The 27,005-nt window shown below is 39.4% G+C and overlaps 1 protein-coding gene across 11 annotated transcripts in view; it reads left to right on the top strand.

The window, feature by feature from the left end:
* EYA1 (EYA transcriptional coactivator and phosphatase 1) overlaps positions 1–22,050 on the top strand; it is a 152,760-nt gene extending 130,710 nt beyond the window's left edge. For 10 of the 11 annotated variants that reach the window (XM_065895447.1, XM_065895446.1, XM_065895442.1 and 7 more), the window contains 6 exons: positions 3,699–3,757; positions 3,868–4,028; positions 4,962–5,076; positions 5,196–5,317; positions 9,147–9,247; positions 21,970–22,050. In XM_065895447.1, coding sequence (XP_065751519.1) covers positions 3,699–3,757; positions 3,868–4,028; positions 4,962–5,076; positions 5,196–5,317; positions 9,147–9,247; positions 21,970–22,050 — 639 coding nt within the window. The remainder of the gene's footprint in view (positions 1–3,698; positions 3,758–3,867; positions 4,029–4,961; positions 5,077–5,195; positions 5,318–9,146; positions 9,248–21,969) is intronic. The other variant, XM_065895443.1, reaches the window with a different exon arrangement.
* Positions 22,051–27,005: the final 4,955 nt, after the last annotated feature.

The following is a 27,005-nucleotide window of genomic DNA, read 5'->3' as shown; positions in this document are numbered from 1 at the left end:
CTTAGCATCTAGAACGATACCCAGAACAGTCACCCCTTAATAAATAATCAGACACGTGAATAAATAAATGGTCACCTTTTTAATCCAAGGCACCCATTAGCCTGCTTGGATGGGTATTGAGTGCAAAGTCTGCCAGGAGTCCAGAAAATCACTACTCTGTGTCCGCAAGTGAGACCCCAAGCCTGACACCCATATATGCTAGGGGTCCCTTAGGCATCTCAGGTCTCAGTAGGACTGATTAATGCGTGAAATACGCTAAATTGGCTGAGCTGGCAGTGGGAGCCCCCCACGTGGATGCCACCCCAAGACTTGGATTCGGTAATGACATGCTCCTTAAAATCCTATCACATACTTTTTGGAAGTTTATTTCAAAAGTACATTTTCAGCATTTAGGAATAAAAACGTATTTTCTTGTGGAATTCTATATATCTGCACTCTGCGTATTAAGCATTAGATTAGGGCTTGTAGGGATATATTTTGGCACGTGAAAATACAGAAAGCTTCCATTATTGTCTTCTGTGTCTACCAGTGGGGGATTTAAACTTTGTTGCTGTTGTTGTTTCAGTGGGTGCAGAGCCCCCTCTGCTCCCTCCCTCAGTTACCGAACTGTCTCGGTTTATGACGACTTAGGAAACTAAAAGCAACCAAATTTGGAAAGCAAAAATGAAAACCTCAAATTAGGCTCTTAGGAAGACAAACAAAAAGCTAGATGGCTTCTGAAAAGTGGGAGAAGGGGAGCCTCGTCCCCACAGAGGAGACAACTGCAGGATATCAGAATGTAGGGAACTGCAGTTTCTAATTTGAGGGTGAAGACACTTAGCACAAGTTCACACGTAACAGGGCTCTGCTGGGAAATGAAATGATCTTTCAGTATCTTAATGCTCTCCATTCTTTAAGGAATTAAAGTTTTTCATAGGTAAGCATCAAAAGTAATATTATAGTTTCTCATTAAAAACTTTTTAAATACATAGCTTGTTTCCCAAGACATTTATACCATTATTTGTAAACTCATACAGAGACTCCGCGGCGATGCATCTTTAATATGTAGCTTATCAATTCCAAGTCTGTGCGACACAGTACTTGTCTATTGTTAAGGAAAATGAGCACCCATTCCAAAAACACATTTTACATAGACATTTTAACGATGTTTTAATTCCTAAAAGTGCTAACGAGGCTCTTTCCAAAAATGCTCTTGACTTTTTAAATCTATTTTGATTAAAATTGTTCTACAAAAATTCTCCAGCTTTTAGCTGGATTTCCTTGTTGCCACCACACCAAACTTTGCTTTAATCAAATCACCGTGAAGTGAGTTTGGTTACCTGCAGTTAAAAAAGCTGGAAGCTGTTGACACTTAGCGAGAACCGAGATATTGAACAATACTTCAAATGAGGGCCTCAGCCTGGGAACAAAAAGTCTTAAGGAAAGCTGGCAGGAGAAAACAAATACAGGATGTGGATGGACAATAGCCACCGTAGAGTCATCAACAGTCATTAGAAGATAACGGCTGCTCTGTTAGTAATGGAGATTTTCAAGAGCGTTAGCTTAAGAAAAGCCTCTTAACACCCTGTTTTTGCAAAGAATTCCTCCCACCCCTAGAATTAACCAAGTAACTTTAGGTCACCGTTGATTCCTTGAATTAAATTCTCTTTAACATATCTTTTCCTCTTCTAATTTCTCAACTTCCTCCTCCTCTCCGTTCTCTCTCCCAAGAGAGAAAAATCCTCCACTGCGGCGCTAAGGCTTTAGGGTTTTTGTTTGTTTGCGGGGAGTACACTTTTCTGCATTTGTTTGTGTTGTAACTAACCACGCACCCTAAAAGAGTAGTTTACCAACAGCGTCATTTTTGTATTTCTGGCTAGATAAATGGCTAGATAGCAGAAAGTCACGATTTAGTAATTCTTTAAACCCAGAATAAGTACGTTGTTGAAAAAACACAACTATCATTCATCTTTCACCCTCCGAATTATGTATAATGAATAACTCTGAGAAGTTTCCAAACATGTTTTGCAGGAATGACCTGTTTTTTTAAATGTTAAATTCACAGTCCTGCCTGTGAGGCCTCCTAGACTTTTATTCTTTTTTTTTTTTTCTTATCTGGGGTTACGGACCTCGGGAGAGCAGGGGAGGGTTACAAGGTCAAAGTCCTTTCCTCCTTGGAACTTGCTGCTTGCTGGGAGAGGGTTGCCTGGAAAATAGATGCTTTAGAAAGAAGAGGTTGGGGGGTCAGGATTTTAATTCTGTTAAGGAACAGCTGGTTTGAGTTTCTTTCCACTTCTATCTCCTGCTCTTTTCCTCACAAATCCATGGAGAGAAAAGAATTTGTCCAGAAGGAACCAGCAACATAAAAATACACCTTCTATTCCTGTGGTGCTTACCTATGGCATCTTGTTATACATTGGATGTGAAGCATTAGAGGGACAGACAGGCTAGATTCTATAAAATTAACTCTATAGGAAAGATAACCAGAGCTTTAGTCTGAAGAACATTTTTAAAATACAGGATGCACGCCTGAAATTTTCTTTTAAAAATTTTTTAACGAAAACTTTTAATGGAAATAAGTGTCAGAACGGCCTCTGGGGGTACCTGGAGGCTGACTGCCAAGAGGAGAATCATAACAAAACATTAAAGCGTGCCAAGTGTGTGTTACTCGTTTCTGGACTAGGGACCGTGTCTGTCTCCAAATTAGTTTGCCTTCATTTGTTCAACAAACGTTTACTGAGTGTCTGCTCTTCCCACAATGATGCTGGGGGCTGGGGACACAGCAGTAAGATGTGGGCGTGCTTATATGTGAGCAGGTGTATCAACATGAACCCGTCCAACTGAGCTTTAACCCACAGTTACACCTATTCTAAACACTTTACACATGGATTGGGATTTTAAAATCAGGTCTGTTCAACTCGTATTATTCTATAATCAACTCATCAATCCGATATTTAAAATGAATATGTAATAATAGTGAAACAGGTAAAAAAAGTTTAAAAGTTTTAAAAACAGTAAAAAAAAAAACATCTCGTGGTTTGATTATTTTTATTTAGGTTGTGAAGTCTCCCATGCTTTTTTCCTACACGCACACGCACACACACACGCACGCACGCGCGCGCACACACACACACACACACACACACAGAATAAAACTTGCATCTCTCAAATCAATGGCAAACCAGTAACAGATTTTCTAGTCTGGGCTCCTCCACACGCTGGCCTCAGGCTGTGTTGGTGTGTGGCTCGACAGCAATCAGAGGTCATAATTTCATTGGCAGTTAGCATCAGGTTTAATTTTTCTAGCATGTTAGATTTACCGAAATGTCTGGTTTCAGTTACGCTTCGGCATTGACTGAATCAGCTCGGAGCAGCACGATGTCTTCAGGTACCTGAGGTTTATGAAACACATATGCTAATTGTTTTCAATCAATCACTTTCCTTTCTAAACACAAAAATGTGTTTTCTGAACCCGAATAACAGTAGTCCTTAATGACATTGCTCGTTTCTTATATTGTAAAAGGACCCGAAGTAGGTAAAAATGTCAATTTAACTAGACTGCCACCTACTGATTGCCGTGGTTGGAAAACACTCCAATTACAGTGTTGGGGCTTTTTTTTTTTTAAACAGGCTTGTGTGGATTTTCCCCCCTCCAAAAAATGTAGATAAATGTAGATGCTTTTTGAAAATTAACGTGTATCATTTTCATTGCATTTTAGGAATGTGACCAAGTTCATATAGATGATGTCTCTTCGGATGACAATGGACAAGACCTAAGGTGAGCCCATGAATGGGAAGTGATGGGCTCCATGTTATAGCTTACTTGCTCAGCTTATTAAGATGACGTTTCTGTTTGGTTAACTTTGGGCTTTTCTTGCATCTAAATAGCACATATAACTTTGGAACAGATGGCTTTCCTGCTGCGGCAACCAGCGCTAATTTATGCTTGGCAACCGGTGTGCGTGGCGGTGTAGACTGGATGAGAAAGTTGGCCTTCCGTTACAGACGAGTAAAAGAGATCTACAATACCTACAAAAATAATGTTGGAGGCAAGTGACTATCACCAGTAGGTTACTGGGTTAGTTAAGATAGTCTTGATAAGATGCTCAAAGTACCACACACTTTTACATCACACTTTTTTGGATAGAATAGCTGTTTTTGAGAGCCGTTTCATCTAACCAGTGATTATTCTGCTGTGACTGAGTGACAGAAGTAACAGACTAGAGCCAGCTGCCCCGGCCAGGCTAGTCTAGTCCTCGCTCCATTCCTTAGTAATGGTGTGACCTGGAGTAAGTTTCTTGACCTCCTGCCTAAAGGACTTAAAACGAATCATAAAGCTCCTTCTACCGGGTAGATGTTTGCATTAGCTTGGATCTTTTGATTGTGGTTCAAAATGGCTTTGGTATGAAAAGGAACATGTTGACCTAATGAAAAGTTTAGGTGGTGTTGGTTTCTGGCATGGCTAAATCCAGATGCTCAGATGATGCAATCAGTAATCTTTGGCCTGTAATTTCCTTTGGAAAATTACCGCCTCCCCAAAGGTGGCAAACGTGCCTACCAGTAGACCCAGTCTTACATGCTACCAGTCTAGCACCTCCATGGGGTGGAAAGTGTCTTTCCCAATAGATTGAGCAAAAGTTCCAAAACAGCCTTTCACTAGCCAAGCTGAGGACATATGGCTATTCTGGGAGCCAGAGGGTAGGGTCTGCTCTGCTCAATCTTCGCGGTTGGAGGATGGGGGAGAGTAGGCTCCCCCAAAAGAAGAGATGACGTCTGTAGCCAGAAGAAGGATGCTAGGAATGCAAAACCAATAGATGTTCCCCACAGTGCTAAATATTTGTCAAATGAATGATAACGTGAAAAATTGCTTAGTATATTATGAAGCTTGAGGGTAGTATTCGAGTAGTTTTAAGTGTTTACTGTTTATAAAGTTGATGAGACACGTTAGTGAGGAAGTAGTTCATGTGCTTTTAAATCCACAGGTCTGCTTGGTCCAGCTAAGAGGGAAGCCTGGTTGCAGCTGAGGGCCGAGATTGAAGCCCTGACAGACTCCTGGTTGACACTGGCCCTGAAAGCTCTCACACTCATTCACTCCCGGTAAGTTCTCCCCAGGTCACTTCATACAAAGTGCCTTTGCCTGAAAACAAGCTGTGCATGTTCGTTTTGGAGATTTCATTTTCAACTGTCTTTTTTTTTTTTTCTTTGTATTCTCACAGGACGAACTGTGTGAATATTTTAGTAACAACTACTCAGCTTATCCCAGCATTGGCGAAAGTCCTGCTGTATGGATTAGGGATTGTGTTTCCCATAGAAAATATTTACAGTGCCACTAAAATTGGTAAGCTGCTTTTTAATTAATTTATTTAACAGTCAACCCTTTGCTTTCAGGCTAGTAACAATGAAAGGCGATAAACAGGACCACTTTTTTCAGAATGCTGAATATCAGAAAACTAGAAGAGTGATTTAACCCATTTTATTGTCAAAACTGGCTTTAGATATCAAGAGAAGTATAAAGCACAATCCATGTAGTTGAACTCAGAAAATGTTACTTTACTGGCGAACATTAAAACCTACGCGTTTTAGCTATAGGCAACTTAGAATCACTTCTAGATTATTATCTTATTTTTATTCTCTTAGGCAACATCAATGAAAATATTTTATAAACTTAAACAAGTCGTTGTATAGAAATATACAAAGTAGAAATTAAATAACCCATAGCAGCTTTAATTAAACAACTCTAATAATAAATTATTATTACTGGAACTATTTTCTTCACCTTATTTTACAACATGTGTAAATGACTGAGTTCCCATTTTTGTTATGGGGATCAAAAAAATTCTTGCAAGAAGGAAATGTAGTTGGGAAAGAAGACTAATGGGAAATTTAGTTAAGATATAAACCAAGACAAGACAGAAGTCGGGATGAAAAGAAGACATGGCTCTTTCCTTAGGGAGTTCATTATCTCTAGCAGGGGAAGCAGACATCAAAATAACTATAATATGACAAAGTAGTATGTAAATAAGCATTTATCAAGAATTGTACTAAACATTTTACATATTAAAGTCAGTCTTTGAAGCCTTTCCATTTTTCAGCTGAGAAAACTAAAGCGCAGAGACTTAATTGTTCAAGTTAACAGCTGGTAAAGTTAAGGTCAAAGTAGATCTCTCTGATTCCAAGGTCCAGCAGACTCCCTTCCACAGCCTAAGGGGTCCTACCACTAAGTGCCCAAATGTGTACTTCAATGGGAGAGCATTCACTCCCACCCAGGAGGCAGCAGAGGGCACGTGTCAGTTAAGAGTAAAGGGAAGATATGACATTTGAGCTGGGTAGAGAAGGGTAAATAAGAGTTTACTAGGCAGATGGCTAGTGAGAGCAAAGTGACGGAGGAATTAAAATGTGTTCCCTGCTGAGGGACTTGTGAGTCGTCCCGGGTGATTAATATGCAATGCCCATGGGAAGCTGTTGCTGGAAAGGTAGACTTGGGTCTTATCAGAAGTGGCCTCGTATGTTGCCCTAATGAGATGAATGTTATGTAAGTGAGTCCTAGGAAAGGAGGATGAGTATCCTGGTAGGTGGAAAGAAGGTTGTTTCTGGCTAAAGAAAAAGGTGCAAAACAGAACCCCTATCTATTTGGCTTGCACTTCTCCTTCAAAGAACTTACTAAATTGTCACTAAAAAATTGCTTGTTCAGTTATTTGTCCATAGCCTCCTTGATAACTGAGTCTGTCCATCTCACTCATCATGGTGGCTACAGGGCCCAGCACATGGTAGGTACTCAGTCAGTGTTGAATGAAATGGGTGAATAAATGGTTGTTTATTCAGAAGAAGGCTGACACAGAGGTTTCTTTTAGGCAACTGGGTCAGCAGTGACACTGTTAGCTGATGGGGAAATCAGGTTTGATGGCAAAGATAATAAGGGTTTGATCTTACCAATGTGAGTTTGAAAAACCGATGGGATATTCAGATAGCCCTGTCAAGTTGGAAATAGTTGGAGTTTGAGAATGACTGATGCCTCCTGAGAAGGGCCAAGGAGAGAATACTGGAAAATACTTATAAAACGAAAGGAGTATACCAAATAGAATTCCTAGTAGCCCAGTAGAACTTGAATTTTTATATGGTGTCATATAAAATAGCAATCAGTTTCCACGAACTCAGGTCTTTATTCTATCTGTATCAGTAAAGAGGAATCATTGTGTTTTGTAAACAAGGATCCGAGGGAAAGGTTTATCAGCACATGAAAGAAAGAACATATTCCAAATGAGCATATAATACAGAAGGGATAGCACTTAACTTCCCAGAAGAAAAGAACAATTAGCGTATTACACGTCATGCACATTGAACTTTAATCCCAAATAATTTGAAAATGCGAGGATAATAGGAAGTTACAATAACAATCAAGAAAGTATTTTTTTAATGGGCATTTTGTTTGCCATATTGGACTTCTTTAATTGTTTTCAGTCTAGAATAAAACTTTGATTTAAAAATTGTACGGTGGTAGAAACGATCTCAAGACCATAGGTAGAATCACTTTTCCATGATATTTTTAATAAAAAAAAAAAGTAGGGATTGAAACTCCTGTAAGTTGCTACGAGTTTTGCCATCAAATGAGATCTAATTTGGGGATCAATGCAGAAAACCACCAGGAATTTTCCTCGTAGGCCAGGGTTCCCCGCCCCACACGACCGGCAGGAGCTGAGCGGCGGAAGGGGGAGCAAAGCATTGCTGGGGTTGCTGCCTGAACCATCCCCATCTCCCGGCCCCTGACCACCCCCCACCCCCACCCCCTCGGTCCACGGAAAAATGGTCTTCCATGAAACCAATCCCTGGTGCCAGAAAGGTTGGGGACTTACTTTTAAATAACATTGAGTTTACCTTCCTTTTTTCCACAAAAAGGAAACTTTACAAAGCCACATAAACATTTCCCTCTAAGCGGGGAAAGAAAGTTTCATGACATCTGACTGTTTGGTTACATATTTTTTGCAGTGAAAACCATCCTTTGTATTTGTTTCTCAAGGTGATTTAATATTTCACAGGTTAGTGGGCAACTGAAGAAGCACTGAAATGACATCCTTTGAAGAAGGCTGGCCTTATTTCGTTCTGTCAGATGCAAACTAGAGATTTTAGTGCAAAATACAAATATAAAGCAGACATTTGTTTAAGCAAACAAGCAATTTGTTCGTGTGTATATCTGATCCTTATTTGAAAGAGGTACAGGCCCCGTTCAGCCATTCACATTTGAAACCTATAAACTGTCCCATTGTCCATTAAAATGACCTTATTGGCAGCCCAGGACTTGGAACCCCAGTTCCTGCTCCAAGAAGCAACAATGGCCGCATTAACTACAGGGACGTGCCTACAGTGTAGCTGCCACGGGCGCCTAAACTAAGTCTTGACATGGGAAAGATAATAGATAGGTACAGGTATCCTGTTACCTTTATCCCACTTTTCCTCTAGGAAAGCGCTTTACTGAGCATTAGGTGTCTGGGCCAGGTAAGCACGCTCTCTCTTGTAGGGCGCCAAATTACCTGACATTCATTTCAGAAACAGTTTTCCAAGAATATTTCAGGTCAACGCATTAGGCCTGGGTGGGGGGAGGGTGTCTTTCATTCAAAGAGCATCCCAACCTGAAAATGAAGGGATAAACTAAGTCCAGTGTTGGATTTCTCTTCCCGTAACAAAACCAATCCTTCGGTTTTGTTCATCCTTGTCAACAGTCTTTCGATCAGATACTGTATTCAGAGTTTGATAGATCATGAAACATTTTTTAAGTCAAGTTAAAATATTTTGCCAGAATGGCATGCTTTCATTTAGTCTCAGCTTGTAGGGGGAAAAGTACTATTTCCAAACAATACTTTTTCCACCAAATGCTCTACTGAGATCTAGATTCTACTTTTTAATAAATGAGTCTTGGGGGAGAAAAAGTACTAAAATTGTCCATTCCCAAGGGACAGGACACCACATGGGTCGTTCATTTACAGTTTTTGCTGTATTGTGCTGTTCTACATGCTCCCCAAACGGCATATAAAAGCACTCTTTTCCTAGTTTGCACAAGTACGATAGACTTGGATCAGAAGCATGGAAAAAGCATTTTATATAAAAAGTTTAAGCCCTAGAGTGCTGACTTACTCAAACTTTACATTTTTTCACAATGTACTTTTGTTCATTAGGAAAGGAAAGCTGTTTTGAGAGGATAATTCAGAGGTTTGGAAGAAAAGTGGTGTATGTTGTCATAGGAGACGGTGTGGAAGAGGAACAAGGGGCGAAAAAGGTGAGTGTTCCTCCTTGGTGCCTCTTGTGCCCTTTAATTTTTCTTACTCCTCAGAATCTTCAGAACCGGATCATTTAAACACATGCCATTTCTCTGAAACAGATTATGAATGTGTTCTGAACCATAAGCGCTGACCAAGCGCAGAGTAGAATTAAGTCATTATTGAAGCGAGCTCTTTGAAGAGTGGTATTCACAAGCTCGGGGGTCATGGACGGTTGGTCTTCACAGAAAGTAGACTTGGGGAGCAGAAAAGGAGGCTTAGTTCTGCAGCCATCATCCGGAACAGAGACAGCACACATGCCTGCTCCTGCCGCTTTCTGCACCCATGGCAGACATCGCCAGGTGATTAGACGTCCGTTACCTGAGCCAGGATGCAGCCTAAGAACCTTCCAGACATCAGTTCAGAAAGATTCTAGGAGCTAATCAGAGCTGGCTTGCAAAACTGTTCTCTGCCCTAGAGTACGGTGCCTTCTTTTGATCACGAGGTCAATGCTTTGCCTCTTTTGGGGATGCTCGAAAAGGAGGAAAGGAGCAGGTCCCTTGACTCCCCGTTTGCCCATGATACTTCTTTTTATTCTTCTGCATCCCTGCAAGTGTGATTCTGTCATTTCCCGTAGCAAAAGCTTTCTCGTGAATGTCCTTTATTGTATTTTAAAGAGGGGGAAGGAGGAAGGAGCCACATTCCTTAGCCTGGCACTCAGGGTCTTCACAATCTAGAAACAACGTAGGCACGTTGGTCTGCTTACCCTCCTTTGGCCACGCCCAGCACCTCCTTCCTGCTGCTGTTGTGCCTGGAATGCTCCTCTTCCCAGTGCCCTACTGTCATTGTCTCACTCATTTCTCAAAATCCAGTTTACATACCACCTTTTCTATTTCCTTTGTTTATACGAACTCAGTTATAGTAGCACCACTTATACTTTAATTGCAGAAGCTCTGGTAAATAACTTGGATTCTTGAGCCAGATACCCTGGGTTTGAATGACAGCTCTACCATTTACCCGTTCTGTGACTTCGAAAAAGTTACTTTACCATTCTCTTTCCGTAACTGTACATGGAGATTATAGCAGCACCTAGCTCATTGGCTATTTTAAGGATTAGATTTAGTTCAGGTATAAAACAGAGCCTGATACATATGAAGTATGCAACAAATGGTAGCTATTATTATTAATTATTTGCACATGTGCCTGTTTCAGCAGTAAAGTGTGAGCTCCTGAGATGTAGGGATCTTATTTTGCTTGATTGCTGTTTGAGACTCTGTCTTCATTTTTTTTTTTTTTTTTTTTACAGTTCCCTAAATCTTGGCACAGCCCTGCACTAATATTTCTTAAATTGAAGAGCATTAATTATTTTATGAGATTAACCAATAGAATAATTTTTTTCTTCTCTTCCCCATACACTCACTCATAGAAGTCACTTTTCCATAAAGGAGGCAAGCTCTTCTGGAATATTCCAGTATACTCCAGAAATGGCACCAGCCCATAGATGCAGCATTAAGCATGGCACGTGGCCAGCCTCCTTATAGAGTCCAAGAATACTTAATTCACCTTCAGTGCCTCTGAATTCCAGTAAAAGCATAGAAGCTGACCCTAATTCTATAAATAATAGATTTCACTTACACCCATAGATACACAATGTGCCCAGTCTCCCCACGTGTGTTCGGTGCTGGTAGAAACCCACACACACTTTATTAAAGCTTGATTCTAAGCGGTATTTGCCATCTAAGCACTAATTCTGTGTTCCAGCTTCACCAGTGGCCAACCACCATTGTCATTAGGTACATCTGTTAGCCCTTTGGGCTGTCTTCATAAAGAGAAATCTTTCCCAGACTAAACAGAGTACCCAAAACTCAACCCTGGAGAGTTAAAGAGAATATTTGGTGCACATCCAGACTCAAATCTTTTTCCTGAGAAAGCCTCTGGAATCCCCTGCCATTTCTAGACAGGACCTCCTAGTGGCTATGGGAACATGGAATAGATTTGCACCTCTGAGCATCACAGAATTGAAGAGCAGCATTTCATGCCAGTATGGCCCAGGGCCAAGGTGTGTCCATCTGCCTTCCAAGCTGGTCCTTCTCCACCTAGTACTCACCAAAATATTTTAATTTTAAGAGAAGGTTGCCAAAATGTGGCTTTCTAGCTTGTGGTAGACAGAAGAATGTTTATGAAAGTGATGACCTAAAATTCAAAGAACACAAGTATGTTTCTTAGATATTTGTGTGGGTGAACACAAGATGGGAAGAGTAAAGGAATTCGTGATTTGATGTTAGAATTGAAAGTAGTAACAGTACTGAGTATTTGCTCTCTTTGAAGAACAGTTAAATTTATTTCCACTGTTTGTCTTCGGACATGTTATTCTTTCTATTCAGGACAAACGCACACACCTATACCAAAAAGAAATAGGCAGCTGCCTACGACGAACATCCTCTTTAAATTTTTTGACTGTAAATGAATGCTTGTAGCTTCAGCTTTCTGTTCTGATTTCTTGGGATGAGTGTATGTAATCAGTCCAGTACTCTCTGTTACAAAGGAACTCTTTGCACCTTGAGAGCTACCAGCATGGGAACTCTAATGAAACTGTAACCAGGAGTTGTAAGAACTTTATGTGTGTTTGTAAATGTACAGATTTTTCAGAAAGAGTCAGATTCCTAATAACTGTGCATATGATTCAGATGTCATAAATCTATCATCCTGAGGGACAAATTGACCATTCCTTTCTTATAGTCTGTCTAGCCTTTCTAGGTTAACTAGTATTTAAACAGCAGTACTTAGTGCGTGAGTATATTTAATGTGTGGGGTTCTGCATAGAAATAGAGAATATTTAATATTTAATTTAAGGGAAGACTACAATTTAGCAAACTCTATATGAAAATTCAAGCTAAAGAAATAAAGAGATGGTTGTTATCCCTTACTATCAGTTATAAAGCCCTTATTATGTCCCAGAACCTCTTTTAGGCACTTCCTATCCATTATCTCATTAAATCCTCACAACAATTCTATGAGGCAGGAGCCCTCAGACCTCTTTTATAGATGAGGAAACTGAGGCACAGGAAGGTAAATACTTTGGCCAAGCTCACACAGCTAGAAAGTCACCAAACTAGGATTTGAAGCCAATTATATCTGTGAGATTCAGCAAAGTTCCTTCAAATTACTGACTTTACTTACATATCTTAAATATGATTTGATTTACAAAAAAAGCATTTTAATGCTTTTTTTTAATTGTTGGAATATAGTGTGCACTGTTTCTTTCCTTTGGGGAGGTAGATAGAACTATGTTGTGTTCTCTTTCTCCCAATTTTACACTCATGATTAAAATTTTAAAAATCATTAATTCTAGTTTATAATTTGGTTCACAAGCATTTCAGATTAAATAAAACTAACAGTGAACCACAAACAGTGAATCAAAACATTTTGCATTTCTTCTAAATCAATTTTAACCATTTAGCTGCCTCTCTTCATTTCCTATGTCCTTTAAAAAATCTAATACAACACTCTCCTCTCTTGCCTGTAGAGATGTCTTTCATCTCCCTAAATAATGTTCTTTTGCTAGAGGTAGTTATTTTTTTAAGCCCGGAAATGAAAACTAGTAAGTATTCTGCCAGTTACCTGTTTTGTTATGGTCAGTTGAAGTCTGCTCTGTCACCTTTGTTCTCTTTAGCAATACAGTCCCAGGAGTTTCATCAGTAATTTTATCTAATTCTATAATCCATATCATTAAAAAAAAAAAAACCCTTCAAAGAGAAAAGGTTAGAAATACCTTTGTTTTTTAAAAAAACAACGTTATTCTAAAAAGATCTTTTTTCAAAATTTTTATGGGAGTATAGTTGATTTACAATGTTGTATTAGTTTCAGGTGTACAGAAAGTGAATCTGTTATACATATACATATATCAACTCTTTTTTAGACTCTTTTCTTTTCCCATATAGGCCATTACATAATATCGAGTGAAGTTCCCTGTGCTATACACAGTGAAGTTCCCTGTGCTATATACAGTAGGTCCTTACTTAGTTATTATCTATCTTATATATAGTACTGTGTTTATGTCAATCCCAGTCTTCCAATTTATCCCTCCCCCACCACTTACCCCCTGATAACCATAACTTTGTTTTCTATATCTGTACTCTATTTCTGTTTTGTAGATAAGTTCATTTGTACCCTTTTTCTAGAATCAACATATAAGCGATATATGATACTTGTCTTTCTCTGTTTGACTTACTTCACTCAGTGTGACAGTCTCTAGGTCCATCCATTGTTGCTGCAAATGGCATTATTTTGTTCTTTTCTATGACTGATATTCCATTGTATGTACCACATTTTTTTCTGTTCCTCCTTTAATGGACATTTAGGTTGCTTCCATGTCCTGGCTATTGTAAATAGTGCTGCTGTGAACGTTGGGGTGCCCGTATCCTTTCAGATTATGGTTGTCTCTGGATATATGCCCAGGAGTGGGATTGCTGGATCATATGGTAGTTCTATTTTTAGTTTTTTAAGGAACCTCCATATTGTTCTCCATAGTGGCTGCACCAGTATACATTCCCACCAACAGTGCAAGAGGGTTCCCTTTTGTCCACACCCTCTCCAGCATTTATTGTTTATAGATTTTTTTGATGGTGGCCATTCCCACAGGTGTGAGGTGATACCTCACTGTAGTTTTGATTTGCATTTCTCTAATAATTAGTGATGTTGAGCATCTTTTCATGTTAGTTGGCCATTTGTATGTCATCTTTGGAGAAATGTCTATTTAAGTCTTCTGCCCATTTTTTAATTGGGTTGTTTTTTTGATATTGAGCTGCATGAGCTATTTGTATATTTTGGAGATTAATGCCCTGTCAGTTGTTTTGTTTGCAAATATTTTCTCCCATTCTGAGGGTTGTGTTTTCGTCTTGTTTATGGTTTCCTTTGCTGTGCAAAAGCTTCTAAGTTTAATTAGGTCCCATTTGTTTATTTTTATTTCCATTTCTCTAGGAGGTGGGTCGGAAAAGATCTTGCTGCTATTTATGTCCAGGAGTGTTCTGCCTACGTTTTCCTCTAAGAGTTTTATAGTGTCCAGTCTTATATTTAGGTCTTTAATCCATTCTGAGTTTATTTTTGTGTATGGTGTTAGGGATTGATCTAACTTCATTCTTTTACATGTAGCTGTCCAGTTTTCCCAGCACCACTTATTGAAGAGACTGTCTGCTCCATTGTATATTCTTGCCTCCTTTGTCATAGATTAGGGGACCATAGGTATGTGGGTTTATCTCTGGGCTTTCTATCTTGTTCCATTGATCTGTGTTTCTGTTTTTGTGCCAGTGCCATACTGTCTTGATTACTGTAGCTTTGTAGTATAGTCTGAAGTCAGGGAGCCTGATTCCTCCAGCTCCGTTTTTCATTCTCAACATTGCTTTGGCTATTCGGGGTCTTTTGTGTTTCCATAGAAATTGTAAAAATTGTTGTTCTAGTTCTGTGAAAAATACCATTGGTAATTTGATAGGGATTGCATTGAATCTGTAGATTGCTTGGGGCAGTATAGTCATTTTCACAATGTTGATTTTTCCAATCCAAGAACATGGTATATCTCTCCATCTGTTGGTGTCATCTTTGATTGCTTTCATCAGTATCTTACAGTTTTCTGAGTACAGGTCTTTTGCCTCCTTATGTAGGTTTATTCCTATGTATTTTATTCTTTTTGATGTGATGGTAAATGGGATTGTTGCCTTGATTTCTCTTTCTGACCTTTCATTGTTAGCGTATAGGAATGCAAGAGATTTCTGTGTATTAATTTTGTATCCTGCAACTTTACCAAATTCATTGATGAACTCTAGTAGTTTTCTGGTAGCATCTTTAGGGTTTTCTATGTATAGTATCATGTCATCTGCAAACAGTGACAGTTTTACTTCTTCTTTTCCAATTTGGATTCCTTTTATTTCTTTTTCTTCTGTGATTGCTGTGGCTAGGACTTCCAAGACTGTGTTGAATAATAGGGGTGAGACTAGACATCCTTGTCTTGTTCCTGGTCTTAGAGGAAATGCTTTCCCTTTTTCACCCTAGAAGAAATGGACAAATTCTAAAAAGGTCTCTTGTAAGAGTTTTCTCTGAGCACCTCTTTGTTCCTAGAAAGACCATTCAGAGAAGCCATCTCACTACTGGTGGATATCTTTCTTTGATATATGTCTTTGTTGTCAAAATCTGCCATGCTTATTTTTTTTAACCATAAAATTTTTTGTTTCCCTAATACAACATTCCTCAAGTGAAAATAATTAGGCCTACGTATGATTTTTTTAAAAATCAAAATGTAAATAATAGTCTTCTGCACACTGACAGCAGTTTTGGTTTCTAGAGTAAAAACAGCCTTTTTTATAACTCTGACTTTACTTTTTAGAGAATTACTTAAAATGAATCTCTTGTGAATAACATGGAGGGAAGGGGGGATGGCAAGCACCATTATTCTGCATAATGACAAACACTTCATCAAAAAATGTCCATTTTCAATGTGCATTCCAAAACTTGCTGAAAACCAAGATGAATCTGAGAATCTGCTTAATAATGCTTGATTGTGAGTTTATTTAGGAGAAAAATAAGAACTTCTTTTTCTAAAAGAACATTTTTAATGCAAGTTTTTGCTTTTAGTTTTATTTAAGTGAGACATAGGGATTACTGAGTACAGAATTTTATTACTCTAAAGCCATTACGTTCATTTAACTTAATGAGCACATACTGTATGCCAGGTCTTAAATTGGATTTCATCTTTACTCTTAAAGAGCTCACTCCTGTCCAGAGGAGACACAGATATACAAATAGTCAAAGAGCAAAGCTGTGCAGTAAGCTTCATGAGTTCTCAGAATATCTCTTTATTTACAATTTGAGAAGTATTTGTACCTCCATATGCAAATTTTCTAGAGATAATATATGCATAGGAAAGCACAGATCTGTTCTTTATTTCTTATACAAATGGTAACTATACACTTTTTTTTTCCGTGCCTGCTTTTTTCACTTAATATATATCCTGGTAGTTATTCCATATCAGTACATGGAGCTCTGCATCTCTAATTCTTATAAATGGCCGCATCACAATTCCATTACCTTGATATGTTGTAGTTTAACGAGTCCCCTGGGGCTTAACATTTCAGTGGTTGCCAGTGTTTATTATTATAAACAGTTCTGCAGTGAGTGGTCTTTATGTGGTTCATGCGTGGGCAAGTATATCTGTGGGATAAATTCCTAGAAGTGCAATACCTGGGGCAAAGGTTATGTGCTTTTATGGTTTTGAAACATTTTCTTAATACATTTTTAATAATTCAGCAATATTCAAATTACATGTGTCCACACACCCAGCTTTTTATATTACTGATCTTATGTATACCCAGAAGGGATAAATGCAAAATACCAGACAAGGAGGAAAGTTGGTTACTGCTCTTATGTATACCCAGAAGGGATAAATGCAAAATACCAGACAAGGAGGAAAGTTGGTTACTGATCTTATGTATACCCAGAAGGGATAAATGCAAAATACCAGACAAGGAGGAAAGTTGGCAGAAGGGGATTTGGAAAGCTGCACATGTGGGCAAGAGGAACAAAGGATGTGTCCTTATTTTATCATTAGGGAATATTTTGGTTCTAATGATCCCAAAACGTGTGCTACTTCCCAAGATTTAGGTCTTGGTGCCCACTTCTCTCAATATATGCTAATCTTGATAAACTAATCATATACCCATCAGTTTAGGCTATCACTGTTGTTAAGATTTGTGGTTTAGCTGCGTTTTAGTCCCCTGGCTCTAGTTACCTGATGGACTCTCTCCATGTAGGTATCCCATTTCATCCACCTGCATATCAGCAGATGAATTCTACTGTCCCAAACCAGTTCGCCCACTCAGATTTGCTTTGGTGTTCTCTACCTCCAAACCATCCCCCATTAGCAAGAACTCTGTCTTTACAGTGTGTCTCCCATCCGTTGCACCCACTCCATTCCCACTGTTCCTTGGCCTAGTTTCTCTGCTACCAGCCAGCCACACCTCCAGTCCATCCTTCCTTTAGTGCCTCATTACATTGCATAACATACTTCTACCTGGAAAAAATATCTCCTTTCTTATTAGTGTTTGTTATGAACACACCATTCCAGCCCCATCTCCTCCACACTGAGTACTCTGTGCCTCCCACCTTTGTCACGTACCATCTCCTGACTGGGAGTCCCATCCCTCTCCATCTTCCTAACCAAATTTGCCCATTTCTCAAAGTCAATACAGGCCCAATTTACCCTCTCCAGCTTACCGCTGAGTTCTCTCTGAATATATCATTTTGATTCTTTGTTTTCTTGAGATATAATTGGCATCCAGCACTGTATAAGTTTAAGGGTGTACAGCCTAATGACTTGACTTACATATACTGTGAAACATATACCGTGAAATAATTACCACAATAAGTTTTGTGGACATCCATCATCTCCTATAGATACAAAAAAAATTTTTTTCTTGTGATGGGAACTCTTAGGATCTACTACTCTTAGCTTTCACATATATCATACAGCAGTGTTAACTATAGTCATCATGTTGTATGTTACAGCCCCAGTACTTGTTTATCTTATAACTGGAAATGTGTATCTTTTGGCCACCTTCATCCAATTTCCCCTCCCCCACCCTTTGCCTCTGGTAACCACAAATCTAATCTCCTTTTCCATGACTTCCGGTTTTTTTGGGTTTTTTTTAGCTTCCACACATAAGTGAGATCATACAATATTTGTCTTCATGTGACTTATTTCACTTAGCATAATGCCCTCAGCGTCTGTCCATGTTGTCCCAAATGGCAGGATTTCCTTTTTTATGGCTGAATAATATTCAATCATGTATATATCACAATGCCTTTATCCATTCATCTGTCAGTGGACACCTTGGTTGCTTCCATGTCTTGGCTATTGTAAATAGTGCTGCCATGAACATGAGGGTGCAGATATATCTCTTTAACATAGTGTTTTCATTTCCTTTGGGCATGTATATATCCAGAAGTGAGACTGTCTAATCATGGGGTAGTTCTGTTTTCAATTTTTTGAGGAACTGCCATACACTTTTCCATAGTGGTTGTACCAATTTACATTCTGACCAACAGTGCGTAAGGGCTCCCTTTTCTCTACATCCTCATCAGCATTTGTTACCTCTTAACTTTTTGATGAAGGCCATTCTAACAGGCGTGAGCTGGTATCTCATTGTGGTTTTGATTTGCATTTCCCTGAGAAGTGATGGTGAGCACCTCTTCATGTACCTGTTGGCCATTTGTATACCTTCTTTACAAAAATGTCTATTCAGGTCCTCTGCCCAATTTTTAAATTGGATTATTTTTGTTTTGCTATTGAGTTGTATGGTATTAACCCCTCATCAGATATATGGCTTACAAACATTTTTTTCTCACTCCATAGGTTGTTTTTTTCGTTTTGTCAAATGTTTCTTTTGCTGTGCAAAAGCTTTTTAGTTTGATATAGTCCACATGTTTATTTTTTATTTTGTTGCTTTTGCTTTAGGTGTCGTATCCAAAAAATAATTGCCAAGGCTGATGTCAAGGAGCCAAACATTTTTTTCAGTGTTTTCATATAGGAGTTTTATGGTTTCTGGTCTTACATTTAAGTCTTTAGTCCTTTTCAAGTTAATCGTTGCATTCTTATACATGTGAATAGCCAGTATTCCCAGCAACATTTATTGAAGAGACTGTCTTTTCTCCAGTGAGTATTCTTGGCTCCCTTGTAAAATATTAGTTTAGCATATATACATGGGTTTATTTCTGGGCTCTTGATTCTGTTCCATTTTCCATGTGTTTGTTTTCATGCCCGTACCATACTGTTTTGATTACCATACATTTATAATATAGCTTGAAATCAGGAAGTGTGTTGCCTCCCACTTTGTTCTTTCTCAGGATTGCTTTGGCAATTTGGGGTCTTTTAGTTCTGTATACATTTTAGGATTGTTTTTTCTACTTCTGTAAAAGAACACCATTGGAATTTCGACAGAGATCACACTGAATCCGTAGATGGCATTTTAACAATATTAATTCTTCTAATCCATGAACATGAGATACCTTTCCATTTATTATTTGTGTCTTCTTCAATTTCTTTCATCCATGTCTTATAATTTTCAGTGTAGAAATCCTTCACTTTTTAAGTATTTTATTGTTTTTGATGCTTTATTGTAAATGGAATCACTTTATTATCAGATCATTTGTTCTTAGTGTGTAAAAATGCTGATTTTTGTATCCTGCAACTTTACTGAATTCATTGATTAGATCTAACAGTTTTTTTCTTGGAGTCTTTAGGATTTTCTATATATAAAATCATGTCATCTGCAAATAGTTTTACTTCTCCCTTTCCAATTCTGATGCTTTTATTTATTTTTCTTACCTCATTTCTCTGGCAAGGTCAATTTGATTCTTAGTCCCACACTGCCTTACATTGTAATGAAATAGTTTCAGCAGATATGTCTTGCCTGCTGGTTCTTGGCAGTAGGATCATATGTATGTATATTACTTTACAAATCTGTAGCTACAGAGCTGTACAAGTAATAGAATATTTTAATGAAAAAGTTTATAGACTTTATTAAACCGAGAAGCAACCCTGAGTCATTTCCCCTAAACCCTTATTTTGCAAATAAACAAACTGGGGCTCCAGGGAGATTAGTAACATGACTTTGAATCATGACAAAAGTCAGAGTTGAGAGTATAACCCAGGTCTCCTCATTCTAGAACCTGCTTTTCTTTTCCTCTTTTGCCACCATCTCTCTCTGTCTTCATATAAGAAATATTCCACACTAAACATTGATTCAGGAAAAAAAATTGTTTACTTTGCACCCAGTTGCCCTGGGAAGCTCTTGTAGATCCATAAAAGCTTCACATCAGTACGTGCTTAGTTAGGGAAAATGTTATTTTGCAATATTAGTTCTAATTACTTGTTAACACGTTTGACTCCCCTAATTAGTCACTAGTGACTAATTAGTCACTAGTAAATGTTAATCATAACTATCATTATTATTAATAAACTCTTTAACAGGGCTAACCAGGTCCTGCACCACTTGGTTCCTACAGCCGGTAATGTCACAGCCCTGTCTTTCTCTCACACAGCCAGTATTCTAACAATGAACTTCTCCTTTGTCCTCTGCCCCAGCCCCCTTCACACGCACAGAGACATTACAGTGCTCTTCTGAATGATCAGCCTTTCATAACTAGCTCAACTATTACCTCCTCTTACCAGTGTCTCTCCCAGTTCCCCAGGCAAAGGGAATTACCCCCGCCTATTCCTTTTAGGTGAACATTCATGGTTGTTGTTCATTTCTCTTTTTTTGTATTTTTACTGTAACTTTTTTTTTTTTTTACATCTTTATTAGAGTATAATTGCTTTACAATGGTGTGTTAGTTTCTGCTTTATAACAAAGTGAATCAGTTATGTTGTTCATTTCTGCTACTCACCCACAGACTGAGAGAGGGTGGGCCGGGGATGTCTTCTACACCATGCCTGTGAATGCGAAAAATCACTAATGAATGAATGCAAAATAGTACAGTCTACTTTTATGATCTAAAATTGCCAAGTGGAACATCATAAATTTTTTAAAAGAAATCTCTAGTACTTGGTTCTGGACAGTTATTGAAGGATAACAAAGATAGAGATACTCCAAAATAGTATAGAATCCAGAAAGGTCTACATATGATATTGGACTGTGGTATATGTTTTTAGCAGATTACTTGTTAATAAGTAACAATAGTTTGCATCCCCAGGATAACAGCTATATGATCTGCACAAAAATAGTAGCTCCTACTGTCACTTACAGACAGTCCCCCCAAAAAACTCCTCTGTTCTAAATTCTGTTTGCTTTCATGCCATCTTCTCCTAATAGTGTGAATTGTTTAAAAATTCCCTAGACCTATAATTGCAAATTATACTCAGGCCTTCACATTATTTTTTGCGTAGAAGAAACCCAAAATGTTTTCTGTGGGCTTAATAGAATTGTGTTCTCTGAACTGTGATGATTATCTTTCTCTTACCAAGAAAAAGAATTTGCTGATACATAAATACTTAGTATAGTGCTTTTTGAGCCGTAAAGTTTATAATCATGTTTTTATCCCTCATGGACGATGTAACCTTTTTTGTGTGTGTGTGCTGCTTTTCTTGTCTCTGGTTAATTCAGGTGTTTCACAAACATGCCCATCATTTAGATTTCTAGATGTTTTAAACTACCACCAAAAAAACCAAAAAACTATCTTAGATGCTCAGTTAAAATTTCCCATATGGTAAACCTGTTTCAGGGTCAATGCAAAAAATGAAAAAAAAAGTTGCTTCTTACAGGAGTAAAATTAAGTTTTGCAAAACATAAAATACTACCAACTAAGGAAAACCGCTTAAACTTGCAGCATGAAAAATGCACTGGATCCAGATTTGGAAAGGCAAATGTTTGACAAGGTTTTGTTCATAGCTACTGGATTTTATTTGAAGCTTGAAATCGGCATTCAAGTCGCAGTGTAGGTCTGCTTAAGAAACACCCATCACCTTCTTAAAAGAAACAGACTCCTGAATTACATTTTAAAATGCAGTCCAGTATTCTTAGGGGAGGATTAAGTTTGAATTTGTGTTTTAAACAGATGTGATGTTGAGATCTTAACTGGCAGTTTTCACGGTACTGAATAAGGGGGTGTGGGCAGCATGTTGGATTGCCAACGCAGCCTTTTAGGGCCTGTGCTGGGAGTGTTCTCTGTCTTCACCACGTTGTCTGCCCCTTTGCAGCACGCCATGCCCTTCTGGAGGGTCTCCAGTCACTCGGACCTCATGGCCCTACATCATGCCTTGGAACTGGAGTACCTGTAACAGCCCCCTAGCACTTTGAAACCACACAACCGCCCTGTGACCAGGGACACATCCAGCAGGCTGAGTCCCGAGTCGGCGCCGGACTCCAAACTAGCGATTTCAACATTTTGATGCCCAGCTGCTGTGGGTCCTCGCCTCTGCCCTTGTGGTAAATGAAGGACCACATCCCTTTCTTCAGAACAGCTGTTGACTCTAGTACTGTGAATCCAATGCAAATAAGCCATGAGAATGTTCTAGCACAGTGTAACGTGTCTTGGCCACATTAACTACATGGTTCGAACCTGTGAAGAAAGGACCCGCAGACGCTTTACGTTTTTAGCATCTTCAGTGTGACCTAAACAGCTTCTCCAGTACAGCAAACTTGATTGCACAACAAAGACTGAAATGGGTTTCCTGATTACCAGTGGGGGGATTTTCTTGTAAAGGTTTACTTTTTTGGTGTCTCATACCCAGGGTCATCTGTACATCTCTACTTATTTATGAACAGACTTCTTAAAAAAAAAAAAAAAAACCAGCTTTATCGAGGTATAATTCAGGAACCATACAATTCATGCGAACAGACTTTTTTGACATCAAATAACTGAAGAGACAGTAGCATGATGAGAGAAGCGACTGAAGGCTTTGGCCTCATGACACAGCAAGTACTTTGAATTTTAGCACATTGCAAAGTAGTTTAAAATATGTCTAATTTAAACGTATAATATGTACATCACTGAGACAATCATGTACAGAAAGAATTTTGGGTGTAAATTTGTAATAATGGATGATTCTTTTACATATTGTTTAGGAAAATGATATTGAAAGGTAGCAATGCCTTGATAGTGAAGTATGAGGCAGGATATGCACAGACGTGCAGTGCCTTCTCGAAGTACTGGGTATAAATATGTAGATAAATGAATTTTTTTTTTTAAGCTCATGTTGTCAAGACCAAAAGCATGGATGTCAAGTGTCAATAAGATTTTGTTTTCCAATTTTTTTTCCCATCAGTTCTTTTTATATGCTGTTTGTTAGGAGGGCCTTGGTAAAAGAACACAGCAGTGTCTGTCTTAAATAATTTTGGGGAAAAAAGCCCTCTTAAAACCTCACTTTTTCATTTTCAACCCTAATGTAGTATATGTAACTACTTGGAAAAAGATTATTCAAACGCTCCGTCCCACAGAAAGAATGTAGATGATGGATATATTTTATTAATGAAATGGTTCATGAGTTGGACACTAGCAAAGTTTTCATGTGCTCAGATGATATTTAAGGAAGGACATTACCACGTATCTGGAAATCAGCAAAACTTCGTATTACTTCCTACATTCACGTTCCTTCTGTTTTCCTCCACACTCACCTCCCACCCCAGCCTCCCAGGAAAGTTCATTGCCAGCAGGGGACACAGCCCGGTCATCATCACCAAGAAAATTATGCTACTCTTCACCCCCATTCTGTATTATATGACAAGCATAAACCTGGGAAATAAAATTTGTCACCTTTGTAATACCCTAATAAAGTTTCTCCAAAAGGGATCCATCAGTTTATCTAGACACTAGTTTCTCTCATCTAAAGCCTTCCATTGTCATGAAATTACTTTTTGGATGAATTTTCTTTAATAGTATATATTGGGGGAAAAAAATAACACCAGCTTTGACCCAAAGTAGCTAAAGAGCTGCTCTATCCTTTTCTGAAGTTTCATGTTGCTGCTAGAATTAGTCAGTTGTGAATTTCTCAAAATCGTTTAATCATTGAATTCAGTTTGTTTTTCCTCTTTTGCTTGAAGCAAACAGAAGTCGACAATTTTTCAGCCTTTCCATTTTACATTTTTGTACTCTGCAGACTGAAAAGACAAAGTTTATCTTACCCTTACTGTATAAAGGTGTGTTGTGTTGTGTCCACAACTGTGTACAGAATTTTTCTTCATTCAATTTGTGTTTAAATTAATAAAACTGATTTGTGAAGTACTGTAAGCTCCTTGACTTGTCGGTATTTTCTTCATCTCTTGGTTCTAAGAAATAGCAGGATCTTGGTTGCATTAGAAAACTCATAGTCCAACAAAAGGAAGTTGTACAGAGCAACTGTAGGAATGGCTTTATCAGTCCTTGAGAGGGCTAAGCTAGAAAAATTACAGCTGTTTCTTTGATCACTGTAAGAACAGATGAATGGAAAAGCTCTTTACTTCCTCCGAAAATATATAAACTAGACCTCCGCTCAGACTTATCTGGTATAGAACAGAATTCAGCATCAAGTGTCTTGGATGCCAGAGCATAGATTTAGCCACTTAAATACCCAAGGGACAGCAACAGAAATGAGCTTCATCTATAAAGAACGCCCACAACATACACCGCTAAGATTTGGCCAGATTAATCACTGACAAAGAGCTATAAAACAGCACAACTTGCTTCCTCCTGGGATTTAAGTTTAGAAACACAACATTCATACATACAAACACGTGACCATCAAACATGCAGTGGTCGGACTCATTTATCAGGCCCAGGATGTTCGTTTTTCACAAGCACGCACTAAGGAAGTGTGTGCGCATGTTCAGACACCCGAGAATGAAAAGTTTGGGGAATGTCTGTAAAGAGAGGCAGGGGTGGGGAGCAGAGGGACTTTTAGGTCTCAGGTGAAGAAAGTATGGAAAACAGGCAAAATGGAGAGCATACCGTCAAAAGATGGATTTTCTAAAGCGCCACTTCTAACGTGACCCCCCACTCTGGCCAAAATGCTTAAAGGGCTCCCCTTCAACCATAGATTAGAGCCCAAATTTCTCTACCTGCCATTCTAGAGTTTCCAAGTACAGCCTCTACTTTCTTCCCAATGTTGTCTCTCGTCAGTCTTAGGAACAAACCTTCAGTACATATAGACTGGGCTGTTTAATGGGCCAAACAGCCCGTAAGCATCCCCGCCAAATCTCTGCTCAGAGCTCTCCCATTGCCATCAATGACTTCCTCCACCTTTAATCCACCCAAACCGTGTCCAGCTCCAGAGCCCTCACCTCTGTAGAACCTTCTTTCCCACCATGGCGCACAGTGTTAGCACCTTCTCTTGAACTTCTCTCACCCAATGTCCATAGTCTTACTGGCCGTCCAGACTACTCCCTTAAATAAAGGCTCGCCAGGCCCCCACCGCTGTCCGAGATGCTGAGGATAAGAGGTCTCTGCTCACGAGGATGGAGTTTACATCAGAGTAGGTGGGAACAGACAAATGAATTACTGAATGAATGAGTGAATAAGATGCATTCAGTTGGAAACATTCTTTGTGGAAAATTAAAACAGGGAATATGGGTAGCTGACAGGGCTTCCCTGGAAAGGATGGACTGAGACGTGTGAACTGAGACCATTTGCTAAGAAGCAGGCAGCACGTGAAGATGAGGGGCAGAAGATATAGGCAAAGGTCCTCAGAGGAGAAGACTTCTATTTACTGTCTTTTAGGAGTGAAAATCACACTCATGGGTCCAAGAAGAGATGATCTGGGAAAGGAATGGAGACGGGGAAAGTCTTGGTGAAGGATTTGGACGCTATTCTAAATGGCCGCTGAGGGGTCTACACAGGGTTGTGACCCAATCTGACACACACTTTGGAATGACCACTCTGGCTGCTGGGTGGAGGATGGGCTAAAGAAGGGTGAGAGAAGAAGTGGGGCAACGAGTCATCAGGCCAGTAGGACAGTCCAGGAGAACAACAGCCAGATTCAGATTAGGGTGGGGAAAAGGACACCTGGATTTATTTTTAGTGACAGCAAGGACAGCACTTGGCTAATGGGTTGAATGGGGGGAGCAGTGAGACACAAGAGGAGTCTGGACACCCCCAGAGTGAGGGGTCTCCTCCGCACTGTGAGATAGTACACCTAGTGGTTAAGAGCCTGGCCTCAGCAGGCAGACTGCCTGGGTTCGAATCCCAGCTTCCCATTTTAGTTAGCCAAGTTGTTTAACTTCCCTGTGCCTTAGTTTCCTCACCTGTAAAATGGGAATAACAATAATACCTACTTCAGACCGTTATTATGAGGACCAAGGAAGTTAATATGTGTAAAGTGTTTGGGACACTGCTTGGCATATTTTTTAATGCTGCCCATTACTATGCTAAGTATTCAGACTTTTTTTTTCTCCCCAACTTAAGAACCAGCCCTTTGACGGCACAGACCATTTACAAGGGGACTGCATTTTTCTGACCTAGTCTAGGAAACGGGATGAAAAAGGCCATCTAGTTTCTGACCTCAAGCACTGGGACGGTGGCTATTAAAAAAGAATCACAATGATAAAGGAGGCTTCCGTGAGTGGTCCTGCTGGCGTGAGAGGTGGGGAGAGCAGGGCAGCCTGGGCAGGCGGGAAACGCCGCCCCGAAGCTGAGCCCTGCCGGCTAGAGTTGGCCTGAGCAGAGTGGGGAGAAGGGGAGCACAGGAGAGAGGCCGAGAGGGAAGGTGAGAAGGGAAGAAAGGCCACAGGACTATAGGAGCGCAGGGAGTGTGGGTCAGAGTGGCCAGGAGAGGGAGGGGTGAGGGCGTGAACTGTCCTTCACTTCCAAGTAAAACTTCAGGCTTAGTGCTTTTATTACCCACGAGCATGGCTATTCCTCTTTCACAGGAGAAAGATAAGAGGATAGAAACAGGTTGCATTCAGCCTCCTGCATTATAGCACAAACAGCCTGGGACCCTTCACTGGGGCCACGATTCCACATTAAACTAGACTTAGATGTTAGCCCTAAGGAGTGTCTAGCGGAGCCCCTTTTATTACACCGATTACAAAACTCAGGTTAAATGCTCCGTCCAAGAGGTCACAGCCAAATCAGGCAGAGTCATAACCCCAGGCGACGCTTGGATACAACACAGAATCATGAAAAGATCATGGGCTCTCAGGTCAACAGAAGTTGGCTTTGCCCCGGGCTCCCTGGCTCCACACCAGGGCTTTCCATTTTCAAGGTGTATTTGGCATCCTGTCCACCGTTGGTACAATTGTCCAATGATGTCTGAATGCTTTG

The sequence above is a fragment of the Phocoena phocoena genome, chromosome 17 (assembly GCF_963924675.1).
Source record: "Phocoena phocoena chromosome 17, mPhoPho1.1, whole genome shotgun sequence".
NCBI lineage: Eukaryota > Metazoa > Chordata > Mammalia > Artiodactyla > Phocoenidae > Phocoena > Phocoena phocoena.
The sequence above is the reverse complement of the archived record's forward strand: the minus strand, read 5'-3'. Positions and strand labels throughout refer to the sequence as shown.